We start from the raw sequence: 19,582 nt of genomic DNA, 5'->3' as shown, positions 1-19,582 counted from the left end.
AAATTGTCCATACCTGACTAAAGGACACAACAGGATATGAACTGGCTCCTTTTTAAGCTACTCATCCTAGCAAGTCACATTTCCATATATTCCTATTTCAGGGGATGAGGTTTCAATACACTATGACCCAATGATTGCTAAGTTAGTTGTTTGGGCAGAGGATCGTCAAGCAGCATTAAGGAAATTAAGGTACTGCCTTCAACAATATAATGTAAGTATAAGAACTCCAGTGTGATTTTAAAGTTTAGATCTTATCTGATAAAGCAGGGATGGGGAACCTGTGGCCTTCTAGATGTTGTTGGACTGTAGCACCCATCATCCCTGACTATTGGCCCTGCTGGCAGGAGCTGATGGAAGTTGGAATCTGGAGGGCTGCAAGTTTCCCATTCCTGTCTTTGGGCTTGTACTCTCCTTCCTGCTTCCCAACACTTGCATGCAGATATTGCTTGCATATCCAATCCTAGTTTGTGATCCTGGTTTTCAGGCAAACACATACTTACTTTGCTTGTCTGAGGAGACAGGAAACTGGGATAGGAAGATAGTAAACTGTGTGTGTGAAGGGAGGAGGGCTGTGCCAAACACTAAACTGTGGTTTGATACTGTATCAGAATTCACCCAATAAACGAATGCTATTGTATAAATTTTAAGTATTTGGGCCAGTTGTGTAATGTGTGCTCCTGTATGCTGACAGCCATTTTAATCAGTGTATTATATTAAGATGGGAGGCCTGCCTGGATGTGTGTTTTGCCCCTAAGATTCAAGGATGCTTTGTATCCGCTTTTCCATTATGAACTTACTATGGAATTGAGCTCAGAATGACAACTCTGCAATTCCAAAGTATTATTTCACATAATTCAAAATTTAGGTATGATTCAGTTCAGGCCCAGTGGCTAGTGGACACATCCAAGAATTGTTGACACTCCCCAATTCTCGTATCCCATTGCCCATGCAGATCATCCAGGAGCTCAGGCAAGCGCCAAGTAGGGGGAAAAAGCCTTGTGCTCACTCCATTCCTGCCCTTTCGGAAAGCTTTCTGCCCATGTAAGGGGTCACCTTGCTGTGCTTCATTGCCATGATGTTATATCAGTGCTTCTTCAAAATCCCAACCCATGTGAGATTTCCAAGACAAATAAAATATACTTAGCTTCATGTTTTCAATATAGTACAGTCATGAATTGTATTGTTAAAAGTCTTGCCTAAATCTATTTGAACATATGACTGAAGGTCTGTGGCCAGTTATTTGTCTTCATCTTGTAGTGGTTTTTTTTTAATTGTTCCCCTCTGTCAACAGATTGTAGGACTAAGCACCAATGTTGATTTCTTACTGGATCTCTCAGGCCACCCAGAGTTTGAGGCTGGAAATGTTCACACCAATTTTATCCTTCAACACTATGATGACCTGTTTCCACCTAAAACGGCAATATCTGAAATGGCTTTATGTCAGGCAGCTCTAGGACTCGTACTGAGAGAGAAAATGATGACTGAGACTTTTAAAATTCAGTCAGGAGGTAAGGTTGAATCATCTTTTGCCTTTTAAAATATTTTACTTCTGTTACAGGCAGAATGTGCCCTGTATGTATGTGTGTGTGTACATATGTGTGTACCTATTTTGTACACATTCATACAATAATTTTCCTGATCCCATGATTGCTTATAGGCACTGGGGCTCTGCTGCACATACAGAGTTCTCTGCTTGAAAAAGCTGTCCCATTCATTTCAGCAGAGCATTAACTGAATCTCCTTAATCTTCTCTTTCTCTTTTTAAAAAACATTTTTTTATATTCTAGATAAGTTCTCTCCATTTGCATCCAGCAGTGGCAGAAGAATAAATATACCCTACATTAGAAACCTGGCTCTTTTAGATGGTGAAAATAGTAAGTGACTTAACTGTGAATAAAGGGAATTTGTGTGACAGATTTTATTCTGCTCTGTGGATAGCTGAGGAGGACAAAGAGACATACAATAATGCAAAATGGCATTTTTTATATACTTCGGAACAATTTGTATAGATCATACTTAATTGCAAGCATGTCTTTTTCCCCCTTGACTTTTATCAAAGCTTGTCTCATCTTTCCTGGTCATTTTTACAAAGGCCTGTTTTGTTAATGCTGTTCAACATTTTCAACACTTAGAGAAGCAAGCTTTGCTACAACTGCATGTTTATGTAGGATTAGATGCCCTAGGTATAGTATTGAGGGCTTTCAGCAAAGGTAGGGAACCTTTTTTGTTCTGAGGGCTGCCCTATTCTGGTAGAAAGTTGTTGAAGGGGGTGCTGCATTCCAATATAGAGTGGAGCCAGGTCCACATAGAGTCATATACCCTGAACACATAACAAAGACAGACACACAGTCATATATATACACACAAAGCTATTTCCCATGGAAACACAGACATATATTTAATTCATAGCAACTCTACTCAAGTTTCACCTTCCATTTTCTGCAGTTTGTGGAAAAAGAAAGCTCTTCTTTCATGTGCAAAAATAACTCTGTAATCCCAGCAGAAGTGTGCAAAGGAGGTCAATGCACATCTGAATTGCACGCCTTTCCTTACAGCTATTCAAAAAAATAAAAATCTCTAAGCAGTTTACATAAAAACAATAACTATATAACATTCAATAAACTTTCCTAAAATAGTAAATAAAATAAAAATCAAACTATATACCACAAATAAAACTAAGCTCTGTACAGACAAAACAATAAGGAAATTTGGGTAAACATACAAGTTTTTAAAGGCGCTTAAAGGTTATTACTGTCTCAACCTCATGAATTACCCAGGCGTGATGGATGCTATCACTGAGAAGGCCCTGCTTCTGCTGTGTCACCAAGTCACAATCTGCTGGCCATGTAACAACCAGCACAGTCTTCTCAGAAGATCTTAAATATCAGCTTGGCCCTTACTAGGGATAAAAAGTCTGCTAGGTATCCTGTTCCTCAGGTTGTTTAGGGCTTTAAATGGTCACAAAAAACCCTCGAACGTGGCTTGGTACCTAATGGGAAGCCAGTGCATATCTTTCAACACTGGTCTAATATGTGTAAAGTTGTGTGTCCCACTGAGCATTCTAGCAGTTGCCTTTTGCACTAGCTGCAGCTTCTGAACCAGGTGCAAGGGTAGCCCAGCATACAGTGCATTGTTGTTGTTGTTGTTATGTGCCTTCAAGTCGATTACGACTTATGGCGACCCTATGAATCAGCGACCTCCAAGAGCATCTGTCATGAACCACCCTGTTCAGATCTTGTAAGTTCAGGTCTGTGGCCTCCTTTATGGAATCAATCCATCTTTTGTTTGGTCTTGCACTTTTTCTATTCCCTTCTGTATTTCCAAGCATTATTGTCTTTTCTAGTAAATCATGTCTTCTCATGATGTGTCCAAAGTATGATAACCTCAGTTTCATCATTTTAGCTTCTAGTGACAGTTCTGGTTTAATTTGTCCTAACACCCAATTTTTTGTCTTTTTTACAGTCCATGGTATGCGCAAAGCTCTCCTCTAACACCATATTTCAAATGAGTGGATTTTTCTCTTATCCGCCTTTTTCACTGTCCAACTTTCACATTCATACATAGAGATTGGAAATACTATGGTCTGAATGATCCTGACTTTAGTGTTCAGCGATACGTCTTTGCATTTGAGGACCTTTTCTAGTGCTCTCACAGCTGCCCTACCCAGTCCTAGCCTTCTTCTGATTTCTTGACTATTGCCTCCATTTTGGTTAATGACTGTGCCGAGGTATTAATGACTGTGCCGAGGTATTGATAATCCTTGACAAGTTCAATGTTCTTATTGTCAACTTTAAAGCTACATAAATCTTCTGTTGTCATTACTTTAGTCTTTTTGACGTTCAGCTGTAGTCCTGCTTTTGTGCTTTCCTCTTTAACTTTCATCAGCATTCGTTTCAAATCATTACTGGCTTCTGCTAAGAGTATGGTATCGTCTGCATAAATTATTGATGTTTCTCCCTCCAGTTTTCACACCTCCTTCATCTTGGTCCAATCCTGCTTTCCGTATGATATGTTCTGCGTACAGATTAAACAAATAGGGTGATAAAATACACCCCTGTCTCATACCCTTTCCGATGGGAAACCAATTGGTTTCTCCATATTCTGTCCTTACAGTAGCCTCTTGTCCAGAGTATAGGTTGCGCATCAGGACAATCGGATGCTGTGGCACCCCCATTTCTTTTAAAGCATTCCATAGTTTTTCATGATCTACACAGTCAAAGGCTTTGCTGTAGTCTATAAAGCACAGGGTGATTTTCTTCTGAAATTCCTTGCTCCATTCCATTATCCAACGTATGTTTGCGATATGATATCTGGTGCCTCTTCCCTTTCCAAATCCAGCTTGGACGTCTGGCATTTCTCGCTCCATATATGGTAAGAGCCTTTGTTGTAGAATCTTGAGCATTACTTTACTTGCATGGGATATTAAGGCAATAGTTTGGTAATTAAGGCAATAGTTCGGTAATTACTGCATTCTCTGGGATCCCCATTCTTTCGAAGTGGGATATATATTGAACGCTTGCAGTCTGTGGGCCATTGTTTAGTTTTCCATATTTCTTGACAAATGTTTGTCAAAATTTGGACAGATTCAGTCTCAGTAGCTTGTAGCAACTCTATTGGTATGCCATCTATTCCTGGTGATTTGTTTCTTCCAAGAATTTTAAGAGCAGCTTTCACCTCACATTCTAAAATTTCTGGTTCTTCATCATATGGTTCCTCCGTGAATGAATCTGTCATCCTGTCATCTCTTTTATAGAGTTCTTCAGTGTATTGCTTCCATCTTCCTTTTATTTCATCTCGGTCAGTCAGTGTGTTCCCCTGTTGATTATTCAACATCCCTACTCGTGGTTTAAATTTTCCTTTCATTTCTCTAATCTTTTGGAATAGTGCTCTTGTTCTTCCCATTTTGTTGTCCTTTTCTATTTCTATACAATAACTATGTAATAGTTTTCATTGTCCCTACGTACTAGTCGTTGTATAGTTGCATTTAGGGTTCTGACCGTGTTTCTATCTCCTTTTGCTTTTGCTTTCCTTCTCTCTTCAACCATTTTAAGAGTTTCTTCAGTCATCCATTGAGGTCTTTCTCTCTTTTTAACAAGAAGTATTGTCTTTTTGCATTCTTCCCTGATAATGTCCCTGACTTTAGTCCATAGTTCTGGTTCTCTGTCAACTAAGTTTAAAGCCTCAAACCTGTTCCTTATTTGATCTTTATATTCTTCTGGGATGTTATTTAAATTGTATTTTGGCATCATGAGTGCTTTGTTCTTCTTCTTTAGCTTTACTCTGATTTTCGATACGATCAGTTCATGATCTGTACCACAGTAGTCTAATTGTAAGGTTATCAGTTATATGGACCACTTTGGCAAGGCTGTTGCTGTGCAGGATTGGTTGTAGCTGACATAGTATGACAGAAGGTACAAAGATTGTTGTGGTAGATGATGACTAAGGGTACAAGCAGCATTCACTTGTGCAGAACCGAAAGAATGACAAGAGTCAGACAGTGGAGGTGAAACTGCTTAGAGGTTTTAACAATTAAGCAGCATACAAATCTTAAAAATAAATAGAAGAGAGGGAATCGATTTAAGAGGCACAACTCTGTTGAATATGGGTTGCCTTTCACTGCATGCTTATCTTAGGCTTTTAATACTTAGGAGTAATTTAAATTATTATTTTTTAACAGAAGTGAATATGACTGTAACCTACAATCGTGATGGATCATACGACATGCAGGTAAATGTCTTCATTATATAAATTGAGTTACTTAGGGGGTCAGCAACCCCAGGCTTTTTCTTTATTGCTCCTTGTAAATCCTTCAGAGCCTTTATTTATTTGGCCCAATCCCACCTCTGTGGACTGAGTCAACTAAGGCTAGAGTTTCTAAGGGACACAAGATGGGCTTGGGTCCGAAGATTTTTCCTGCGGATTTCATCCCGATGGCTACAGAAGCACTGGAATGGATTCTTTTGTTGGGGTGGGGTCTTGCCAGGCTTAGTGACCGAAATGGCTTCTCAAATAGCTTGCAGGAGGTGGGGCACAAGAGAAGCAGCTGTTCTTTGCTCTGTGCTGCTTTTCTGCTGCTCAAAAAAAGAGAGTTATTCAAGGTTTTTTCTGTGCTTCATTTCAGCCTGCCTTCCTAACAGCCTTTTTAAGCTCTCTGGTCCAAATAAAAAAAAATGAGCGAGTAAGTTTATGTCAGGGAGTGACATGCTGGAATCAGATGGCGGATGTAGAGAAGAGAAAATCCTTTTCTTCATTGAGCACTAAGGCTCATAAAAAGGCCCACATCTGCTCTCAGAGAGATAAGACACCAGTGTGTCAGTTCGCCTTCTAAAGAGTATTTGAAAGATTTGTACAATGAGCAGATGGGGATGCTTGTATATGTGTTTACATTTCATTGACTGGACTTGAGGGTGGCCAGTGTTGTTTTTTTAAAGTCTTTTGAACAGCATTTTGTCTTGCTTATGTGATACGTTGTTTTTTGAAATTTATCTGTGCTTCAAAAGTAGTTTGCCGGGGTGGCTGTGGATACTGCTATTTGAGAAGTACAAGTGCTTTGCATTCTGACAAAAGTGTGTGTGTGTGTGTGTTGTATATGCATGTGTGTATTGAAAGTATACATCCTCGTATACTATGTCTATGTGTGCCTTCCCTTTTTTTTCTTTTTGGTGATCCTTACAGTTTTCTCCTCTCATCCACTCTTGGAAGGCACCATGCTCCATCCTTGTCCCATGCTTATTTCCTCAAAAGTGTTATGCAGACCAGGGAGTTAAAAAACTATAACACTATTTCAGATACAGGATCAGTGTTTCCATGTTTCTGGAGACCTTTCAAATGATGGTGATTCAGAGTACATAAGAAGTTCAGTGAATGGAGTTGTTAGTAAATCCAAGGTGGTGATTTTGGACAACGCTATTTATCTCTTCTCGCAGGTAATAATTTCTATGTCATTTATCTGAATCGTAAATTCCCAGCCAGGGAAATGAGTGGTAAAAAAAAAGAAGCAAACAGTTATAGATTTGGACAGATATATTTACATTTTTGAGTGTAAGAACTGAATACATGACTCTGATTTTTTGTAAGCAGCTCATAAGCTTCTTGCAATCCTTGAAAATTTATAGCTTTAATTAGTGACTATGGCTGATTAGTCAGTACTGAACTATTCAGTGAATAAATTGGCTGATAGAAGTTAATGACACCCACATGCACACCCTTACCCTTGCCCTTGCCCTTGAAATCCTGAGGATGGGGAGAGGGGCACAGATTTAAAAGGATATCCTAACCTAAGTGATTAGATGTCTATATAAGATTTTGTGAATCAGGTATAATATTTGGAATGTATTCGTGAAGAATTGCCAAATTTTTAGTCCAGCCCACCCCTATTCATGCTTTGTATCATTTCCAAAATATGTGTTGGCTTAGACTGACATCATTTTTATACATCACTTTATTTTTGTTCTTGTTGCCACAGCTTAGAAGTAAGTCAAGTCTAAATAGGCTTGGGAAATAAATGTATAGTAATGTAACAAATTACCTTGGTGTTTTTCTGTATTATATTGACAACTTTATTTACAAAAAGGAATATTCTGGTGGTGTTTTCAGAAGGCTGTTGGAGATCAGTTGTTTTTCCAGTAAAAAGTGATTAGGGAATTAAAATGGTTCTCTTAATAAATGACACATAAAAACCTTATCACTAAAGCAAGTATTTAATGTCCATCCTACTAGCACCTGTCATTTCAAGATGTGGAAAATCTAGGTTTGTACCAGTTGCAAAAGTATTGTTGGGTTCATCTGCTCTTGGTTCATCTTGTTTTCTCTAGGAAGGTAGTGAGCGGATTGGTCTTCCCGTGCCAAAATACTTATCTGGAGTGAGTTCAACTGGGGATCAGGGTGGGGCTGTGGCCCCTATGACGGGGACAATAGAAAAGGTAATTCTGGGAATCAGGGAGTGGGAGTGATATGCTGTGGACCACCTGAACGATGTTGGTGGCATGAACTGTAGTTTGGGAACCTTTGTCATAGGTGATGCATCAAGGACCATTTACAGCGACTGTTCACACATGGCATTTACTTCTGGTTACTTACCATCTGTCCCTTCCTTACTGTAGATGTGATTGCCTTTAGTAGATTTTAACTTAGTTTGCCTCTAGCCACTGCTTAGAGCACTGGCTTCTAAACTGTCTTCATCTGCTGAAGAATCTTGACACATTGCTGGAAATTCTGGAGAATGTTGTCAGTTCTGCAGGGCACTAAGCAGACCTTTTGGATTTCATTGCTCCTCTGTGTGAACTGAAAATATGGCCAGGAACACACCTAACAGTCTTCCGTGACTCTTCTCACTGAGGCTGATTAGGTTCCTCAAGGAACTTTGAGGTTTCCCAGAACTCATTTGAAAAGAACTCCTTACTTGACCTGCTTCTTCATTGCCATCTGATTCTAATCTGTTTCTCTTCACAACTGTCAGTCCCCAGTATCTATCTTCCAGCCAGTTTACGTAGTCATCAGAATCCTTTGCTAAAGAGTTTAGGAGATGTACCATTTCAAGTTGCACCTTTATTTGAATCCTACCCAATGCTTAAAATTCCATGAACAAGGACATTGAGAATGCCAGTAAGGTTAGGCTTGTCCCTAATATGCACATTTTCTGTGTGGAGAAAGGTTCCCTCCACCCAAATGAGGCAGTATTCAAACATAAAATCCTCTAATCCTCAGCAGCTTGAGCTGGTACAGTCCAGACAAGCCTCATCAATTGATTATCCTGATGATACAAACTGGCTTTGTCTTGTGTTCAGCTTTTAACATATTGATAGTATTTACTGAGAGATCTTCTCTGTGAGGGCACCCTATGATGTTGAATGACCTCTCCACTGAGGTGCATCTTGCACCATCACTGTATGTATGTCTTTTTGATGATGTGTCCAGACACACCTCTTTACCCAGGGCTTTGGTTGTGTGGGTGTTTTCCCACCTGCTGCATTGCTGTTCTGTGCTGCTCTTTTAATTTTATTACTGGTTTGTTTTGTGGCTTTATTTTATGATTTTAACACAATTTGTACTTGTTTTAGTTGTGATAATTTTGCAGCCTGCCCTGGGACCATTCAATGAAGGGCAGGCTGTTAAGTACAAATAATAAATGAACAACCAAAAAAAAGCAGAGAGATTTTTGATGATGTGGTTGCAAATGTGTGCTTGCAACTGAATGTACGTTTAGCAAGGAGCCACGGCCAATCATCTCTCCCTGGACGATATGCCTATATAACACCCACAGTGATAATGTTAGTATATGCAAATTATATTTTTAGGTGTCTTTGTAGGTACAACTTTAAAAAGTTATCCTGCTGGAGAAACCGGCTCCAAGGGTAAACTTAGAAAATGTTTCAATTCTTCAGCTTCGTACAAGCAATCTTTTGTCCTCTTCCCTGCCTTTCTCCCCCCCCCCCTTGCTATCTGTAAGCCTGGAGAGAAACTCTGTGTTTGTACAGTAGGAATGTAACACCCTAGCTTGAGTTCTCACTTGCCTTTCAATTTCTTAGGTGTTTGTGAAAGCTGGAGATAAAGTCCAGGTTGGGGACCCACTGATGGTTATGATAGCTATGAAAATGGAGGTGAGTACCATTATAACATTTTAGTTGTACAGAAGACAAAAGCATAGTTGCTCCCAGAGAGATTTGGGTCTAGTTTATTAGCACATTTTATAAAAGCGTGTCTTAAATATTGTGAAAATAATATGTTAAATGAGTAGATGTTTAAGGATTATACTGTTTTTATTGGCATAGGTGATTTCTATCTGTATCAGACTGTCCTAATGTTTCCCAAGAGCAAATCTTCCATTGTGTTTGCATACAAGATGATTGTTTATAATCTAGAGCAATTATATTCCCCCACTGCTGTTTAAGCATTTTTTTCTATCAGAGGGTTACACTGTTCATATTCTAAGAGGCAAATAATTTATCTGAAAAAGTCACTGCATTTTTTTCTTTATAATGCCCCTGGTCATTAGCATAAACCTTTGCAGAGTATAAATTTATTACTGTGTTTAGGCCTTGCTGTGTTCTTTAATAACAACTTCAAACTGGCTCAGTTTGCCTTATTAATAAACACTGAATTACACCTTGCACATTGCACTGTTGTCAGGCGCTGTGTAAATGAAGTAGTGCTGTGTTAGAAATTGTAGTAGTCTAGCTTTATGCTGCCATTTTTCCCCAGTGCGTTATAAACTGTGCAAACTTTTAATGCATTTGATAGTTTTGTATGACTCACTCAGTTTCTAAAAAATGGCATTGATCTAAGTACTCAAGTGCCTTGGGGCAATATTATCATGGCACTGGTCTGTTGGGAAGGAGGGGAGAAACTTAATTGAGTCTGGGCACCACTTCCTCCCCATCAGATGATATCATCACCTGATTGGCTGATGTGAGGATGCACCAGAGATCCTCTTCTCCACAGCGTAATAGATAATCAGCATTCTCACAGAGAATGTCCCACTCTGCCCCATATCATCCTGCTGGTAATTGTTGCTGTGATAATATTACTTAAAAACATTAACCTATCTGTTCTTATCTGTAACGGTGAAAGAGAGGCCTGCAGTGAAATTTGGCAGCACCTCCCATCAGTTGTTGTTGTCATTTATTGAATTTATATCCCTTCCTTCCTCCTGAAGGAGCCCAAGGTTGCAAACATAAAACAATTTAACAAAAAGAAGAAAAAGCATACTAAAACATTCAAATTTTAAAAATTTAAAACATTACAATTAAAAACATTCTAAAACACAATTAAAATATAACAAAACACAGCGTAACATATTTTAAAACAATCTTTCATCTGTGATCTTCAGGATGCCAGGAACAGTCCTCTTCAGTTAGGGCTGGGTGTGAGGGGGTATCAGGGCCTCATTAATTGCTTTCCCCAATCACTGTGTGCATTGCTGAACTTGGATAGTTTAGAGACTCTGGGCTCCTACTGGGAGGAAGGGCAGGATATAAATAAAACAAATAAATAAATCTATAAAAATAAATATTCTCTTCACTAAATCTGCATGCTTTAGTTTGAACTGTAAATCTCTGGTTTAGGGTATGGGTGTCAGCAAAGGAATTCTGAATTAATTTATAGATATTCTACATATGTTAAACGTTTCCTGATGTATAGCTCTTATTTGTACACTGTTTGCACTATGTAAATAGAAAAATGATGATTGTTTAGTTAATATATACTACTTTCTATGCAGCATACCATACGGGCTCCAAAGGCAGGAATAATAAAGAAGGTTCATTACCAGGAAGGATCACAGGCCAACAGACATGCTCCACTAGTTGAGTTAGTGGAAGAAGACTCTGAATCAAAATAATCCCCAATGAATGTAGGTGATGCCTTTTGATTCTTCCTTGATTCTTTTTTTATTTCTTAAGAAACATCTTTATATTGTATTAATGTGACTGTTACTAATAAAATGCTTTCATTCCTCTGTCCTTGAATTTTTCTTCACAACTTTAGACAAGTGTCTGCAGTTTCTGGGACTTGCTACGCTAGAATAAAAGAAATCATCCTGAAGGGCTGGCTCACATATGCACGGACAACCTTTCTCATCGCTTGGTTACTCAGCAGCAGATACAGAAACAAGAGTCTTGTGGCACCTTAAAGACATACAAATTTACGATACCATAACACGATAATAGATTATAAGTCCAGTTCATGAAGTGTTATCCTGAGTTGCAGGCACACATATACATAGTTAGGGGCAGAATTGTTAAACAAGTGAGGTCAGAAGAAAATGCAGAGAAGTACGGACAGTGGTAATTACACATTTAACAGTGGCCATTTACAAAAAAAACAGTTGGACTGATTGCACAGACATCTTGGCTGAAAGGAAAAACTATCTTCAGTTGAGAATGGATGATATGACAGTTCTGTCTGTTGTAAAGGATTCGTGATGGCTCATTTGCATGTGCAAGTCATCACTGGATGCTATAATCAGTGAGTGATGAATATAGATGTCAGAACTGGGCCAGAGATGGCCTTGGAATCAAAAGAACAGCAATATGTGGTCATATTGCCACTCAGCCATCTCTTCTGGACAAGTTGCACTCCCAATTCCCTATTGGCACACAGGATAGGTGTTGCGGATGTGGAGGGGCTGTGAAACTTTGCATAGCAGAAACAGGAAGTGAACAAAGCAGACTCTTGGGGCGGCATAAATGGACAAAATTCTATTGAAATGATTAATGATGATAATGTACCTACCTTAGCAAAAAATACCTAAAAAACCACAAAATCCTGTTCCCTGCATGGATGTGATGATAAATAATTGTCTCAAAGGACTAGGTTCTGAGAATGAATTACCTCAGTTATTTTGAAGTAAGCCATTGGTCGAAATTGCAAGTTGTAGGCTGCTTATTCCTGAGCTAATTAGATCTGGAATCTCCGTTGCCAATTCATCATGAACATTTCTAAGTGAGAAAGTCCCATATTATACAGTACATTAACATTCTGTAATAAGATAGTAACACTGAAATCCAACTCTCTCCAATATGTCTTCACATCTCAGTTTACACTTTCATCCTTATCCAAAGAAGGTCCATGAGCAGAAGCAAACTTCCACCCACGTGTCAGGACCTGCAAGCACAAATTGCCTTGGTCGCCTTGGCGGATGATATGAGGAGGGCGTTGGATAGGGGCCAATGCACCTTCCTTGTCCTGGATCTCTCAAAGGCTTTTGATACCGTTGACCACAGTATCCTTCTGGACCGCCTGAAGAGGTTAGGCATAGGGGGCACTGTATTGCAGTGGTTCCGTTCCTTCCTCTCTGGTAGGTACCAGAGAGTGGGATTGGGGGATGAGGTTTCGGATCCTTGGCCTCTCACTTGTGGGGTGCCACAGGCCTCCATCCTCTCCCCAATGCTGTTCAACAACTATATAAAGCCGCTGGGGGCTATCATCAGGAGATTTGGGCTGCAGTGTCACCAGTATGCGGATGACATGCAGCTCTATCATTCAAATCTTCACCGAGGTTGGCTGTAGAAACCCTGTCCAAGTGCCTGGAGTTGGTGAGCAGCTGGATGGGAAGGAATAAGCTGAACCCTGACAAAACCGAGGTACTGTTTGTGGGAGACAAGGGAAGGTTGGAGGATGTTGACCTGGTGCTCAGTGGGGTACAATTGCCCCTGAAAGACCAGGTGTGCAGCCTGGGGGTCATTCTTGACTTCCAGCTGTCCATGGAGGCTCAGGTCTCGGCTGTGAGCCGGGCAGCACTGTATCAACTCCATCTGATACGGAGGTTGTGCCCCTACCTTCCCAACCATCTGCTTCCATCTGTGGTACATGCCCTGGTCTCCTCTCGCCTAGACTACTGTAATGCGCTATATGTGGGGTTACCCTTGAAAACGGTCTGGAAGCTGCAACTGGTACAGAATGCGGCGGCTCTCCTGATTAAAGGCAGCCACCGGCGAGATCACATCACTCCAGTGCTGAAGGAGTTGCACTGGTTACTGGTTTTCGGGCCCAATTCAAGGTGCTGGTTCTGACCTTTAAAACCATGTACGGTTTCGGCCCAGTCTATCTGAAGGAGCGCCTCCAACATCATCAGGGATGCCGCTCAACAAGATCAGCCTCAAAAGGCCTTCTCTCTATCCCACCAGTTAAAACATCTAGACTGGTGAGACCTAGGGAGAGGGCTTTTTCAATTGTGGCCCCCACTTTGTGGAATTCCCTCCCAAATGATCTCCACCATGCCCCTCTATGATGAGGTTCCGCCGGGCTTTGAAGACCTGGCTCTTCAGGCAGGCTTTTGGGGTGGGTTAGGTTTTATTATTGTTGTTGAGATTTTTAGTGTTTTAATGTATTTGTATGTTTTTATTTTGTACGTCGCCCAGAGTGGCTGGACAGCCAGCCAGATGGGCAACTAATAAATTTAATAAATAAATAAATTGACTATGCACCCAAATTTGGAGATATTTATTTATTAAATTTATACTCCAGCTTTCCTGCAAGGAGCTCAAGGTAGCATACATGGTTCTCCCCTTCCTATGTCATCCTCACAAACAACCCTGTGGTATAGGTTAGGCTGAGAGGTGACTGGCCCAATGGCACCCACTGTGCTTTGCATCTGACTGGGGATTTGAACAGGGGTCTTCCAGACCAACACTCTAACCACTAACACCACACTGGAGTCTCCTAACCGCACTATTTTCAGTCAGATGCACATTTTGATGCGCACACAATTAGATACACACTATAACACAGAGTAGTAAGATGATTTCCACATTTGGATGCACATCTGATTTATGTTTGTGGCTCCTAATACATGTATGGAGGTCATCTTTTGCATATAAATCTCCTCTGGATCAGGCCCTGTATATGCTACCCACTCACCATACTATGAATATATTTACTAGAGCCAAGTTTTGCAGATATGAGACATCAGTGTTTGCCATTCTAGAAGAGGTGAGAAAGGTGGGTTTTTTTTTTTTTTGCTTTAACAAAGATCTGGAACTAGCCCCAAACATCAGCGTCCATAAATGAGAACTGGAAAATGGCCAATGTAACACCAATTTTTAAAAAGGGATCCAAGAAATTACAGGCTGGTTAGTGTAACATCAATTCTGAATTTACCAAGCATGTGGAAGAACGAGACTTGAAGAAGATCCAGTATGGTTTCTGCAAGGGTAAAGTCCTATCTGTCTAACCTTTTTAGAGTTGAGAGTGGATAAGCATAGGGATAGGAGTGATCCAGTAGATATTCTACACTTGGACTTTCAAAAAGCTTTTGATAAACCCTCCACCTACGACTTCCAAATGAGCTTAGCAGTCACGGGATGAGAGGACAGGCCCTCTTATGGATCAGTAACTGGTTAATGAACAGGAAGCAAAGAGTAGGAATAAATGGACAGAGGGATCAGTATTAGAACCTGTGATTTTTAACTTGTTCATAAATAACCTGGAGATAGAGGTGAACAATTAGGTAGCCAGGTTTGCTGATGGCATTAAATTGTTCAGGGTGGCAAGAACAAAAAGGGAGTGTGAGGAGCTCTATCCAAAAGGATATCTCTGAACTGGTTCAATGGGTAGTAAAATGGCAAATGCAACTCAGTGTAAGCAAGTGTCATGTGATGCACATTGGAGCAAAATATGCTTTCACATACAGTGCCTTGCAAAAGTAATTGGACCCCTGACCAATGCTCTTATATTACTCAATTACAAATGGTACATTGTTTCTTACAAACATTTCCCAACATAAAACCAATGTCACCTTACAATAATTGATTTTGAGTTTCAGTATTTCAAAATAAAATATCATACAGAACGAAATTACAATGTACCATTTGTAATTCAGTAATATGAGAGCATTGGTCAGGGGTCTAATTACTTTTGCAAGGCACTGTATACGCTTATAGGGTCTGAACTGGTGATGATGGACCAGGAAAAAGATCTTGTGTCATGGTGAATAGCTTGATGAAATTGCCAACTCAGTGTCAGTGTGCAGCAGCTGTGAAAAAGATGAATTTCATGTGTAGGGATCATTTGGCAAAGGGACTGAAAATATATTGCTGTCATGCAAGTCTATGGTGTGACTGCACTGGGAATATTGCATTCCATTCTGGTTGCCACATCTGAAGGTTGTTATGAATTTCTGAACAATTTTGGTTGCCTTTTTCCAAATTTTATCGTACGACTAGAACAGCTCTCCTATGAGGAAAGGTTACATTTGGGACTTTTTAGTTTAGAAAAAGGTGAGGGGGGCATGATAGAAGAGTGTGAAATTATGCAGGGTGTGCAAAAAGTAGAAAAAGTTTTCTCTCTTTTAATTTTAGAACCTGGAATCATCCAATGAAGCTGAATGTTGGAAGATTCAGGACAGACAAAAGTACTTCACATAGCGCCTAGTTAGACTATGAATTAAACATCACAAGAGGTAGTGATGGCCCGCAGCTTGAATGGCTTTAAAAGGGGTTTACGCATATTCATGAATGATAAGGCCATCAATGCCAATAGCCACAAGTGTACTATCTCCAGTATCAGAGGACATATGCCTGTGGACACCAGTTACTGGGAATCACAAGTGGGAAGATTTATTCATTCATTGGCAATCACTCGTAGCCGAGTAAGATTGTCTTCCATGGTAAGGTCTTTAACAGTGGGTCCATAAGTGACTGTGGAGGCCAGTTCTGGGTCCACACAGCCTCCCACAGTGAGGACGTAGGTTTCCAGATGGAAGATGGTCACAATGAGGATTTGCTTGACATAAGAACATAAGAAGAGCCTGCTGGATCAGGCCAGTGGCCCATCTAGTCCAGCATCCTGTTCTCACAGTGGCCAACCAGGTGCCTGGGGGAAGCCCGCAAGCAGGACCCGAGTGCAAGAACACTCTCCCCTCCTGAGGCTTCCGGCAACTGGTTTTCAGAAGCATGCTGCCTCTGACTAGGGTGGCAGAGCACAGCCATCATGGCTAGTAGCCATTGATAGCCCTGTCCTCCATGAATTTGTCTCATCTTCTTTTAAAGCCATCCAAGCTGGTGGCCATTACTGCATCTTGTGGGAGCAAATTCCATAGTTTAACTATGCGCTGAGTAAAGAAGTACTTCCTTTTGTCTGTCCTGAATCTTCCAACATTCAGCTTCTTTGAATGTCCACGAGTTCTAGTATTATGAGAGAGGGAGAAGAACTTTTCTCTATGCACTTTCTCAATGCCATGCATAATTTTATACACTTCTATCATGTCTCCTCTGCCCCGCCTTTTCTCTAAACTAAAAAGCCCCAAATGCTGCAACCTTTCCTCGTAAGGGAGTCGCTCCATCCCCTTGATCATTCTGGTTGCCCTCTTCTGAACCTTTTCCAACTCTATAATATCCTTTTTGAGATGAGGCGACCAGAACTGGACACAGTATTCCAAATGCGGCCACACCATAGATTTATACAACGGCATTATGATATCGGCTGTTTTATTTTCAATACCTTTCCTAATTATCGCTAGCATAGAATTTGCTTTTTTCACAGCTGCCGCACACTGGGTCGACATTTTCATCGTGCTGTCCACTACAACCCCGAGGTCTCTCTCCTGGTCGGTCACCGCCAGTTCAGACCCCATGAGCGTATATGTGAAATTCAGATTGTTTGCTCCAATATGCATAATTTTACACTTGTTTATATTGAATTGCATTTGCCATTTTTCCGCCCATTCACTCAGTTTGGAGAGATCTTTTTGGAGCTCTTCACAATCCCTTTTTGTTTTAACAACCCTGAACAATTTAGTGTCGTCAGCAAACTTGGCCACTTCACTGCTCCTAATTCTAGGTCATTAATGAACAAGTTGAAAAGTACAGGTCCCAATACCGATCCTTGAGGGACTCCACTTTCTGCAGCCCTCCATTGGAAGAACTGTCCGTTTATTCCTACTCTCTGCTTTCTGCTTCTTAACCAATTCCTTATCCACAAGAGGACCTCTCCTCTTATTCCATGACTGCTAAGCTTCCTCAGAAGTCTTTGGTGAGGTACCTTGTCAAACGCTTTTTGAAAGTCTAAGTACACTATGTCCACTGGATCACCTCTATCTATATGCTTGTTGACACTCTCAAAGAATTCTAATAGGTTACTGAGACAGGACTTTCCCTTGCAGAAGCCATGCAGAAGCATGCCTTCCGCTTAGCTCATTTGTCCCTTTCGCCCTGTACTTGTGCTTCTTCAAAGTCCATAGCACCTTTGATAATGGCCGACCTCCAATTGGGACGCTCATGGGCCAAGGCTTCCCAGTTCTCGATGCTTATGTTACATTTTTTAAGATTAGCTTTGAGAACATCTTTAAACCTCTTTTGCTGTCCACTGATATTCCGTTTTCCATCCTTAGGTTGGGAGTAAAGTAGCTGCTTTGGAAAACGGTGATCAGGCATCCAAACAACATGTCTGGTCCAGCGAAGTTGACGTTGGAGGATCATTGTTTCAGCACTGGTCTTTGCTTCTTCCAATATACTAACATTAGTCCGCCTATGTTCCCAAGTAATTTGCAGAATTTTCTGGAGGTGGAATCTTTCAAGAAGTTGGGAGTGGCATTTATAGATGGTCCATGTTTCACAGGCATACAGTAACGTCGGTAGTACAATGTCTTTGTAAATAAGCATTTTGGTCTCCCTGCAAATATCCCGATCCTCGAACACTCTACACTTCATTCGGGAGAATGCGGCACTCAGAGCTCAGACGATGCTGAATTTCAGTGTCGATGTCAGCTTGTACAGAGAGATGGCTTCCAAGATAAGAAAAGTGATCAACATTCTCCAGCGTTGCACCATTAAGCTGGATTGATGGTGCTACAGAGGGATTGGTTCACACTTGCTGATGAAGCACTTTGGTTTTTTTGATGTTAAGCGAGAGGCCAAGCTTTTCATATGCTTCTGCAAAGACATTTAGGATAGTTTGAAGATCTTCCTCTGAATGTGCGGAGACTACATTATCATTGGCATATTGAAGTTCTATGACAGAGGTTGTAATTACCTTACTTTTTGCTTTCGGTCTGCTGAGATTAAAAAGCTTTCCATCTGTTCGATATGTGATTTCCACGTCAGTGGGAAATTCCCCCTCAACAAGGTGTTGAATCATGGCGATGAAAATAGCAAATAAGGTTGGCGCAATGACACATCCCTGTTTGACGCCTGATCCCACTTTGAAAGAGACAGGCATCTGGTTGGCCACTGTGAGAACAGGATGCTGGATTAGATGGGCCTTTGGCCAGATCTAGCAGAGCTGTTACGTTCTTTCCTGTATAGAGAGAGCAAATCTGGTATATGCCACATAATGGCTAGCTGGTTGGGATGTACACTGACACAGCACTCCAAACACATAGGTTGAAGGAAAGGCTGGTGTTAATAAAAGTGCCCTTTTTACTTTATTATAAAATTCCTTTTCAGTCTCATCACCGTTTGCACAGCTGAACGTGGGCCATGTCCTATGAATGTTAATGCATTTTAATTAAGTCAACCTAGTTTGAACAGAACTTTTCTGTTTGTTGCAGGAAAGTTTCATTTTGGAGAGCATTGGCCAACAGTTTGGGAAGTGTGCCATGTAAGTTCCAAAGCATACTTACACTTTACATAGAGCTCAGAGTTGCTGCAGTTAAGTTTCTTCTAAACTCAGCGTTTGAAAAATGCAAATAAAAATATATGGATTGAAATTGGCTTGTTTCAAAAGGGTGTTTTGGATGCCCCCCAATGCATTGAAAAAAATGCAAGAGAGGGGCTCTGGGGGTTAGCCATGCCTTCTGCACAGTTGGCCAGTATTGATTGTGACGAGAGCTGTCCATGGGGTCTCTTCTTGTATGATGCTGTAGACATGTGGAGCTCTTCACATACGAAGCACATGCACAGAAGGTGGAGTGTGGTTAACACGTTACTCCTCATGTGTTATTTCAATATAGGGGAGTATTTGAAACCCTCCCCTAAATAACCTATAATTAAGATTGACCATGATCTGTTAGATTTGGATGACACAACAAGCTATATTTAATCAAAAATGGAAGTGAAAGTTTCCAAATGGTGTGCAGCTACCAGAATAGGAGAGGGGGAAGAGAGCACATGATGCTCACCTAGGCTTGTTTTCATACTAAATTATG

General features: G+C 40.6%; 1 protein-coding gene across 2 annotated transcripts in view; it reads left to right on the top strand.

Moving 5' to 3' along the window:
• Positions 1-13,853, top strand: part of MCCC1 (methylcrotonyl-CoA carboxylase subunit 1) — a 32,179-nt gene extending 18,326 nt beyond the window's left edge. Inside the window, exons 12-20 of one of the 2 annotated variants that reach the window (XM_061637406.1) lie at positions 102-211; positions 1,292-1,508; positions 1,788-1,874; positions 5,678-5,727; positions 6,789-6,926; positions 7,815-7,922; positions 9,528-9,599; positions 11,219-11,350; positions 11,485-13,853. In XM_061637406.1, the coding sequence (XP_061493390.1) occupies positions 102-211; positions 1,292-1,508; positions 1,788-1,874; positions 5,678-5,727; positions 6,789-6,926; positions 7,815-7,922; positions 9,528-9,599; positions 11,219-11,338 (902 nt within the window). In that variant the 3' untranslated portion in view covers positions 11,339-11,350; positions 11,485-13,853. Of the gene's footprint in view, positions 1-101; positions 212-1,291; positions 1,509-1,787; positions 1,875-5,677; positions 5,728-6,788; positions 6,927-7,814; positions 7,923-9,527; positions 9,600-11,218; positions 11,456-11,484 lie in introns of those variants that run through there. The other variant, XM_061637407.1, reaches the window with a different exon arrangement.
• The last annotated feature ends 5,729 nt before the right edge of the window (positions 13,854-19,582 follow it).

This window comes from Rhineura floridana, chromosome 7, assembly GCF_030035675.1.
Source record: "Rhineura floridana isolate rRhiFlo1 chromosome 7, rRhiFlo1.hap2, whole genome shotgun sequence".
Classification (NCBI taxonomy): Eukaryota; Metazoa; Chordata; class Lepidosauria; order Squamata; family Rhineuridae; genus Rhineura; species Rhineura floridana.
The sequence above is the reverse complement of the archived record's forward strand: the minus strand, read 5'-3'. Positions and strand labels throughout refer to the sequence as shown.